A 10,982-nucleotide genomic window follows, 5' to 3' on the forward strand; every position below is an offset into this window, starting at 1 on the left:
AGAGTTTTACGTAAAATACACCAATAAAAAATAAATTTATCAACAATATACTCAATACACATTATACTCTAATACATAACATTAATACATAATGATATATTATTTTGTAATATTAAAAAAAAATTAAAAATAAAACAAATTTCCTAATATCAGAGTTTTTTAATATGATGCTTTAATTTTGTAAAATATAGAAAAAAATATTGAAAAATTACTCACAATATTACTTTTCAAAACAAAATTTTGATTTTTTAAATAACTTAAGGTTATTTCATATAGTTTTGTTGGGATATTTTTAAATTGAGTTAATTTTACAGTTTGGTGGGGTTGTGGTAAATTTTCGTATTTAAAAAAAAATGATAATCCTCTAAAAATATAAAGTAATTTTCTATAGAAATAAAAAAATTGAAATTGTTTTAGCATGGATTTAGAAAATAATTTTAAATTTAATATATAATTAAAAAAATTAATAATTAAATTTTACAAAAGAGAAAACAATTATAATTTTTGCTATGATATTTTTTGTAATTAGTTGCATGATAAACAAAGAATAATTTTTATTTAACTGAAAATAGGACGCATTAGTCTTAATATTTCTTTTATATGTTTCATTGCTTTCTCTTATAAGAAACCAACAATAGTCATTCATCATTGCTTCATCCCAAAACCCTTGGTAACGACGTTCTATATTATTTATTCGTTAATGAAAACGTTCACCATGCTCATCGCTTTCATTTCCAAGATATTCAGGAAAAAATTCTAAGTGTGCATGAAGAAAATGTATTTTCAATGACATGTTTAACCCTATTTCCGATAAAATTAAAAAATGTATCTCTTATTCAGAAAATAATAAAATTATAAAATGTACTGTTTACCTATTTTTATATAGTTTATCAATAAATCATTTAGTATTTCTCTATAATTTAAACTTTTGAAGTTCCCTAAAAAATAATTTACAACCAAACAAAACGAGTACCATACTAAAGCCTCGTCTTTTGATAAAGTTAACACAAAATTGGAGTCGTTAATTAGTTATTTTATTTATGGCCCTATGAAAATACCTTCTTTGATTTTTGCATCAGACAAATGTGGAAACACAGTTTTCAAATAAGTAAATGAATTTCCATTTTCATTTAAAGCTTTAACAAAATTTTTAAAATGTACAAGTTTATTATGTAAAGGTGGTAGGATTATTCTATTTTTATTAGTCAGAGGATTGAAACATCAATTCTTTTTTAAATACAAAAATTTACCACAACCCCACCAAACTGTAAAATAATATATCATTTTCTTTGTTATATATTAGAGTATAATGTGTATTGAGTATATTGTTGATAAATTTATTTTTTATTGGTGTATTTTACGTAAAACTCTGAATTTTTTTTTGACATATTGAAAAAAATGATAAAAATTCAGTGGTAAATTCGTAGATAGCAAACAAGAAAAAATTCAGATAAAAAAATTGTTTAAGATAAAAGTTATAGGTAATTTAATATTGTTTAATTTTATGTAAAAAAAAATGAAAATCGGTTCAATGCATTTAAAGATATTTAGAATATAATGAAAACACTTTTTTGCGGCACACGAAAAACGCTAATTTCGTAATAACTTAAAAACTGTTCTACTTCTTGTATTTTGGACTTCATTTTCGGATTCAGTGGATGATTTTACATAAAAAATGACTATTATAAGTCATGGGTCAGAAATTTTTTTTTTATTTGTAAACTAGTGTAATCATTTAAATATTTTACAACAAGTATTAAATATATCCAAAAGTAATTAAATGTCAGACTATTAATTTGAATTCTAAACATTTGCATTGAACCATTTATTGATATTGATTAAAATCACTATAACATCTTTACTGGTGCACAGTGTTGGATGTTAATTTACAAATGACATATCTTAATACATTAAATTCTTATACTACAATGTTTGTTTTAGGTAAAGTATTTGAAACAGGTGCACAGATAGTGAGAAGATAATATTTTAAGTTATAATAAATCAAGCATAAAGAAAAAAAGTATTTATTCACTTATAAGCAACCAGTTTTACATAACTGAGTGCAATGACATAAAAAAATGGTTTGGTTAAGCAATATTAAGTTGTACCATATAGTACTTGGCTAGTATGGCTTGTCATAGTATAGGTTAAAGTGTTATTTGTTAATTTATTAATTTTTACTCAGATGGTATTCATATTTATTGTATAAATTTATAATTAGAATTTTGATAACGTGTGTTAATACAATGTGGATATTTGATACATTGTAAATACGGAATATAAAAGTTAAAATATTAACTACTCTTGAAGACTCAATTAAAAAAAAATTATGTTATCCTATTTTCTATGGAATAGTTATATTTTCACAATATATTCTCTATTTGATAACACTAACAGTTAACAAATATTAATATCTATGTATGTATAATAAATATGTATTATTCTTAGTTGGGTATACACATTCCTTTATAACATCTTCATGTAAACTTTTTTATAATATCTAACATCATTTATTACTCATATATAATTATTTATAATATGTAACTTCCACGATCTTGTATATATTAAAAAGTGGTACCTTTTTGCATTTTATTTTTCCTTCTTGTATGTTTTTTTGTACAATTGTGAACAAAAATTTAACTAGTAGACTATAACAATGTTTTATTTGTATTATGTGTATGTACAATAAAAAATAATTAAAATAAATTGATTGTAATTTGCTTTTTTTCTGTTTATTTTATGTAAATGCTCTGGATTAAAATTCAAATTTATAAATCCTTTAAATATTTGTAGACAACTGAAAAATCTTTATCGCCCAATCCTTTTGATGACAAAGCATTATACATCTCTACTGTCTTGTCAGTTAATGGTATTGGTACATGTGAATTATTTGCTAGAGTTTTTCCTAGGTTCATGTCTTTTAATAGTAAATCAGCTTTAAACCCATTCTGGAAAAAAAATCATTAATTTCTAGTTTTGTTAGTAATTATCGTGTAATGTACTTTATATTCATTGTTGCTTGGGCAATTATTTTCGAGAGCTCCTGGTACAGGATTGTTTACTTCAGATGCCCAACATCTACCTGAGCTAGTATTGATCACTGATGCAAAAAGCTTAGGGTCTAGTCCCAATCTAAAAGTGTTAAACTTATTATACCTTTTCTAGTTTTATTATTTTAACCATGTTATTTTACAATAAAGCTTATAACTTTTGAAGAAAAATTACTTTATGCCTAAATTCATGGCTTCAGCCACAGCTACAGTAGACATTCCTAGAATCATATTGTTACATATTTTGGCAATTAGACCTGATCCATGATTTCCACAATAAATAGTTCTTGAACCCATAGCATTAAATAAACATTGATGGGCTACAAGAGTATCTTTATCTCCGCCAACCATAAAGGTAAGTGTGCCATTAACAGCACCAACTACTCCTATAATATAAATTTTTAAAGTTTTTAATTTAAGTTCAGAAAAATACTCCTTATTTACCTCCTGAAACAGGAGCTCCTAAAAACTTGCATCCTTTACTCTCAACCATTTCTGCTACTTTTTTAGATGTGTCCGGACTGATTGTACTGCAGTCAATAAAAACTTGATTTTTTTTTGGTGATCTACAAACATAGTTTTAAATTATTTACAGTTATTTTTATAAGCTAATTTTGTACTTATACTGACTGTCCTATTGATATTTTAATTTATAGCTTACTCAAGTAAAACAGAATATGCTGAAAGGACATGAGTACATTCAGGTAACATTGTGACTACTGCTTCAGTATTAGCAACCACTTCTTGAAGAGTATTCCCAGTTTGGGCTGATCCATGTGATTCTTGTCGAAATATTTCCATTCTATTGGCACTTATATCATAACCAAATAATTGATAGCCCTAAAAATTCCTTGTGTTCATTTTTCATGGTCATAATTTTGCAATAGGATATAAGATTTTTTTTTTACAAAGTGAAATATAGTGGTAGAATTGGCCATAAAAAGTAGAAGTTGATAAAAAAAATTATGAAGATGGTTGTCAGAATGATAGATCTTTTGAATTTATTTTTAATTTAAAAATAATGATAATTTTTTTTTTATTCTAAAATTGAAAACCTTTTTTTAATTTAAAATTAATGTAAGATGTTCTTTAAAATGTATACCAAAAAATAAATTAATGTATAATATGCCAATATGAGCTGAATAAACTAACAGACTATTTTAATGCCAAACAAAAAAGTTTATTTTTACATAGGTTTGTATTATATAAATATAAAATTTAATACATTTTTCAATAAGTTTTTGGCCATTGGAATACCCATATTTCCTAGACCAATAAATCCGACGACGTTGGATTTCCATCGCTTGTAAATTTCTGCAACATATATTAATTATTCACTTATAATTAAATTATGTAACTAAGTCAAAAAACAAAAAAAATAATTCTATAGAAGTCTAAAAGATACATAAGTATATTGTTTCTCCCTTTCTTAATACGTCTATTGAATAGTCACTAAATTAAAGGGACTGAAACTATTCGCTTTGTTAATGGTTTCAATTTTAAAAACCGGTTTGGGGTACGCAGCTTTGGTTTTAATTAGAAAAATAAAAAAAAAATGGTTTTATTCGGTTATATCATTTTTTTCAGAAAACCAGTTCAGTCCCTGCCAAATTATAAAAACCCTCCCTAGAAAAATGTTAGAAAAGCAGTTTTAATAATTTTTTTAAATTTGTAACATTACACGAAAATCGTAAAAATCGAAAACCCATGCTGGCACAGTACTGATGTAATACTAGTTATGCAAAATTTCTAGTACTGATCTGTTAGTACGGAATCAAACGTTATCATACCAGATATATGGCCCAATACTGGTAGCAGTTACTGTAGTATGTTAAAAAAGAAATCAAAAAGTCTTAATAATGTTGTTTTAAACACGTAAATATTTTTACGGTATTTATTATGTTGAAACACAATATTTTTAGAAAATTAAAACAATTATATTTTGAATATTTTAATAATAAATAATACAAACTGTCAACAAAAATATTTATATATTTATCGATTAACTGTTTAATGTTTTTGACATAAAAACTAAAGGTCTTAAAGACAAAATCGGAAATCCTATCTTTGATAATTGTATCCATAGTTTAAATAAATATAGCTCTAAATATTCTAATAAATCTAGTTCATCAGATGATGAGGTTCTTGTTGTTGTATCGATTAAAGCTGCTTACAAACATCTAAATAAAAATAAAATATTATCTGTTGCTTCAAATACATTATATCGTTCTAAAATATCCATGAAAAATTCTAGTCTCGTTTTATCTACTATTACTTAAAACTTTAAAATTGTTATCACAAGAATTTCATGTTCTCGTGAAAGTATACGGAGACGTTGTATAGAAGATAGTCCTAAATTATTAGAAATAATAAAAGTTGATTTTAATCCTATTAACTATAATACAATATATTGAGCAAATAAAATACTGAAAAATATGGAAAAAGTGATCGGTTAGCAATTTTTGTAACAGGTTGGGTTTAGAACAACTCCTTGCCACAATTGACATAATCGAACGCAAAAGCTCAGCCATTGCGGTTTATGAGTTACTAACCTAATGAAATATTACAAACAATTCTACAGGAATGTGCATAGATAGTACTGCTAGTAATATAATACACAAAGGTGTATATACAATTTTACAAAAACAATAAAGATTAATATAAGTTTACTTTATTATGCCTCTAGACATCATATGCTTAAGTATATAGTAGCAAATTGGTTTGATTCATCATTGAAGTTTCTACAGGACCCGTTATACAATTAATAAAATATCTCAAGACATAAACAAATGAATAAAGAAATAAGTGAGGTAGTAATTAAAATATTTTCAAGATATTCTTGTTACATAAATGAAAAATTGGTTGGATTGTCTTTTTATGATACCTATATAATTATTAAGGATAATGTAATGATGGTTAAAGCACTAAATATTGACAAAATTTACATCATAAATGTATTTTACTAACATCACTATGATGACATATATAGAGTACTCAGTAAGTAAGGAAAAATACTTATTCCTTACTTTTTGAAAAGTGTCATTCATTAAAATTTTTGGATATGAAAATATCGTTCAAGAGATCGTCTGTTATTGTTAATACCTAAAATCTTAATGTAAATAAATCAATTATATTTACGATTAGTGTTGCGATTATAAATTTGAAATTATAATAGCCTGTAACGTTATCATTTTAATGTACATTTATGAACCATTATTGAACTATCTATGACGCAAGTGCATAAGAATATATATTTTATTAATTCAAAACATTTCATAGCTTCTTATTAGTAGTACTTAAATTTAAAATATTAATTAAAACATAAAAAGTTAGTATAATACTAACAACTTTACATGATTGGCTAATTTTCAAACAAAATTTCGAGTGTAGGTGTCCTAAAGAATGTGTACTTTCAGAGTCTTATCCTTTTATATATTTATTTAATTTGTATTAATATGTATAACCCTCCTCCTGTATATCCACCACTATATCATATAAGTATATATATTTTTATTTAAACTATTAATATCTGAATAATTAAAATAAATCTATTAAAATATTATTTTAACTTATATATGATAATCATCAACAATTGTTTTTTTTTTGGTTTAATTTCTTACCTTTAAAAATTCATTTATCGTTTATACTAAGCAAAAATTTTTATTTGATTTCTAAGGTTATAGAATTATTGCTTAACATATAAATAAGACATTTTTTTATTCAATTTTCTATAACACCTATTCTACATTTTAAGAGGGAGAAAATTTAATTTCTTTTGTTTCTATTCAAGCTAATTTGAATATTTGTTTATTTAAATTCAATTTTGTAGATGCAGCGTGTCTTATAAAAATGCAAAAATAATTATAATTTTTATCTATTTAGTTTTAGTTAAGTTAAATTGAATTATATTAAATCAAAAATTAGTAAATTAATAACAATCAGTGTTTTCAACATATTTCTCGGAGGGGAGGTGCTCAGAAGTATCAAATTTACTTGAATACGTATTAAAGGCTCGCCCTACAAATTAAGTAATGTAAAAATATTGGTCTCTGGGTGGGGACCAAACCCCTTGAACCATCATAAATCTGCCATTAATAACAGTTAGCCAAAATTGTGGAAAAATTCAAATGATTGTATTTAAGTTCTTGCAAAAAAAAAAAATTTTTAATAAAAACCTAATAATAATAATAGTTTACATCATATTGGCGAGTTAATTTTAAAGATAACTTTATAAACATTTTTCGCAGTTAATACAAAATATGATACAGGTACGAATACAATGAGGAGTTCATAAGACATAAGCCATTGTTTCTTCACATAAGAAAAAAGGTTTTCTTTTAAAAAAAATAGCTCTTAAGCAGAAATAGTGAAATAGCCCACCTCCCCAAAAAAAATTTCTTCTGAATCGCTATCCATAATGTATAACTTATGATCACAAAAAAATGTATCATAATAAAATTCAAATATTACAAATATACATATTAAATCAATATTGACTATTTAACCACAAACATGGATTCATATATATATGTGTTACAGAATTATAATTATTAGCAAAAGTTTATTACTAACAATTTAAAACTATTAATGTTCATTAACTTTAATTGAGCAAATCAGAATACTTAACACTTGTAGGGGTTAAATCACACCCCTCAAATGTTTATTAAAATTATTGGTTTTCAGAGTTTTATGGACTTTTTTACTCGCTAACATGATTTAGTCGGCATTTGATCACATCTAGTACAATTTACTCTACACCCCCTTAAAAATCATCTCTAGGATCACCCCAGAACAATTGATATATTGATCATGTTTAGAAGTACATAAAGAAATTTTATTATTAAATAAAAACAATTAAAATATAATTATAAAATTTACAATCACTCGTTTGAAATATAGGTAATTAAGAAAAATAGGATGATAAATACAAAACTAATATTTTAATTCGATACATTTTTGAAATCATTTTACTTTAAAAAAAGGGTGCCTTTTTCAGTAGAGTTCGTTTTCTTCAATTTATTATAAGGTTAAATTTATCATTTTACCAATATTACATTACTGATGTTTTCTTCACGATTTCTATTAAGCTCACATTGATAAAATAACGCTATGAGATAAAAATAAACCGTATCATTCATTTACTTACTACTGGACGCGGTTTGTTGGTGATATAACAGTAAACAGCGAACAGCCGAATTTCTCGTTCCGGAAAGCACCTTCATCTTTGTTGACGAAAGACGTTACTGACTTACTAATCTTTCATGTAATTAGAACTATAATAAATCGGTGGGAGACAATTCATGTAGCATTACCAATCAGTGTACTATATGCATGCAACAGTTAAATCGAATAGTTCTCTTTGAGTTGTTAACGGTCGCTTATCAATAAATATTAATAATTACTCTGTAACACAGATATAGGCGTAACTGTTCAGAATTTTGGGATTGCTAAATTAATTTACGGTCCATGAAGAATATTTTGAAACTGTTATAATTACTTTCAATTATTATCAATTAGCTATACATTTTTTCGAAAAAATACTAATTTTGTCACATTAATGGTAAAAGTTATAAATATTTTAATATTTCGACTGTTGAAATTATTATAAAATCTACACATAAGTTAAACAAATTTTCACTAATGTAATAAATCAAAAATAAAATAAAGTATAAAAATGATAAAATAGATTAATATATAAATAACAATAGAGTAATACAAAAATACAATGGAATGGTGTGAATAATAATAAATATTAGAGTGATATCAAAGGTTAAACAATATTGGATAAATGATGTTAAATATCCCTGTCAAATTTAATAATTTATCTTAATGACTTATTACGGAAGAAGTTTTTTAGTAGTTATAAAACATAAATAAATTTTTTTTATTATTATAAAATTTAAATTATATTGAGAAAGGGCCGACCTCAAGTAGTTGGGATAAAGGCGGAGAAAACGAAAAAAGATATTATATTTATTAAAAATAGGCTTCGTCTGGTCTGGCCAAAACAATGTTCAAAAATATTTATATCTATGTAAAATTTTTAATAAAGCGGTATTTTGTTGGCTTAATGTATCCTGGCGCTGCGCCTTGAAAGGATACGGAACAATAATAACCTAGAAAAAATTAAACAGTAAAAAATATTTCTATATGTTTCTTTATGTTGTCTGCCGACTCGATATTTGTTAGAAGGAATTCATTAGCAACGGGACTAGATACCCAAAAAGAAAAACTCACAATGGATATTTACAATTATAGGTATATTTAAAGTTGGGTTAAGATTATTGCAAAACTTATACAATGATTCTAAAAAAAATTTTGATGTTTAAAATATCAATTGAAATTTATTTCAATGAAAAAATAATAAAATTTTATTATGAAAAGATATACAAATATTTAAATTAAAAAATTCACATTACAATCCCTATGTGTTATGTATTTTGAAAAATATTTCAAGTTGAATTTAATTTGATAAATATTTTACCTCCAAAAAATTAAAAAATAATAAATTAAGTGTTTTTAAATTACTAATAGAACTAGTTATAATAGAAAATATGGCTTTTAATGTCAAAATAGGGAAGCTTAATGATCTTTAGCAAGATTTTGGAAGCTAAAAATTTGTATTATTATTGGTTAACTACAATAAGANTAGGGAAGCTTAATGATCTTTAGCAAGATTTTGGAAGCTAAAAATTTGTATTATTATTGGTTAACTACAATAAGATCATTGTGCGTTGGCGTTTCTGAAAAATCTGTACAATAAGATTAGATCAATACCGAACCATTAAAAATGTATTCACAAGTATAATAATAATAATTAAATGTAATTCCAAAATTAAATTTATAGAAATGAACAAGAAATTGGTAAAGTTTTAGTCAAATGGATTTCATCGGGTACACTCTTTCAAAACAATAGAAACCCGTTTCTTTAATTACTGATTAATATATAAATTATTCAATAATTTACATTTTAGTAAAAATAACAGTCAGTAAATTAGATGTAATATGGGAAATAATAGAGTTCAACATATTACACTAAAAAAGTATATAAACAAACCAAAAATTCTCTTACTTTTATTGAATTCAGTTCAAAATATATCCATATAACATAATTAAATTACACTATATAAGAAAAATTAATTTCAAGTATACTTGTAATTTAGAAAATTATTTCTTTATTAAAAAATAAATTTATACCAAAAATAGTATACATAACATATATGAATAATTACTCTATAAAAACTGTTCCTTTTCCTTTAAAAAGTGCTGACTTGTGAGAATAAATAATTACTAATTAGTGACAAGATTTCAAATAGATCTTCAAATTGTTATTAGTAACATATTTAATATAAAAAAGAGCCAATACATATTCATTCTTGAAAAACATAAGTTCATTTATCTCTCGGAAACGGATATTCTGGATGATTTTGAATGCTAAAAAATTAATTTTATTAACAAAAATTATTTTATTATACAATCATTAAAATGAGTTTAGAAATTTATCTTATCTAAGCCACTACTTTTTCCGCGTTGAGTGAATTTTATTAAATAAAATTTACAAGGCTGGATATAACATATTTTTTAACTTGTTATGTAATTTCGAATATAGAAAGATGAGTGAAAAGATAAATTGTATATATAGTCTTGAAAAAACTTGTTTTTCCTGACTACTTGTTTTCTATATATAAAAAACCTCCGAATTTGATCAAATAAATTATTTTGATACAAAATATTATCGTTTTTCGTATTTTCATAAATTTCAATATAATTTTTTTAGCTTCGATGCGAAGCAAAAATTGTATTAATTTTACTTTGATGAGTTTTGTTAATTTATTAACTTCCATGTGAAGCTAAGAAATTTTTCAAAATGCATATAGAAAGTAGAATTTTATCAACTTAACTTTTGAAAATGTTTCAGAAATACTGACATTT

General features: G+C 24.3%; 2 protein-coding genes across 3 annotated transcripts in view; one reads left to right on the top strand and one right to left on the bottom strand.

Moving 5' to 3' along the window:
• The window catches only part of LOC126909409 (INO80 complex subunit D-like), a 4,626-nt gene extending 2,105 nt beyond the window's left edge, over positions 1 to 2,521 (top strand). For both annotated transcript variants that reach the window (XM_050691832.1, XM_050691833.1), the window contains exon 5: positions 1,942 to 2,521. The gene's annotated coding sequence lies outside the window, so the exon portion shown is untranslated. The remainder of the gene's footprint in view (positions 1 to 1,941) is intronic.
• Positions 2,522 to 2,635: 114 nt separating this feature from the next.
• LOC126909407 (3-hydroxyisobutyrate dehydrogenase, mitochondrial-like) lies at positions 2,636 to 8,342 on the bottom strand. Its single transcript, XM_050691831.1, has 7 exons — positions 8,197 to 8,342; positions 4,276 to 4,364; positions 3,712 to 3,890; positions 3,495 to 3,616; positions 3,226 to 3,436; positions 3,003 to 3,132; positions 2,636 to 2,948 (listed from the first exon to the last, which is right to left on the bottom strand). Exons 1-7 carry the CDS (start codon positions 8,270 to 8,272, stop codon positions 2,769 to 2,771), a joined length of 987 nt encoding a protein of 328 aa, XP_050547788.1. The 5' UTR covers positions 8,273 to 8,342; the 3' UTR covers positions 2,636 to 2,768.
• Positions 8,343 to 10,982: the final 2,640 nt, after the last annotated feature.

This window comes from Daktulosphaira vitifoliae, unplaced genomic scaffold (genome assembly GCF_025091365.1).
Source record: "Daktulosphaira vitifoliae isolate Bord-2020 unplaced genomic scaffold, ASM2509136v1 Scaffold_350, whole genome shotgun sequence".
NCBI classification, from domain to species: Eukaryota; Metazoa; Arthropoda; class Insecta; order Hemiptera; family Phylloxeridae; genus Daktulosphaira; species Daktulosphaira vitifoliae.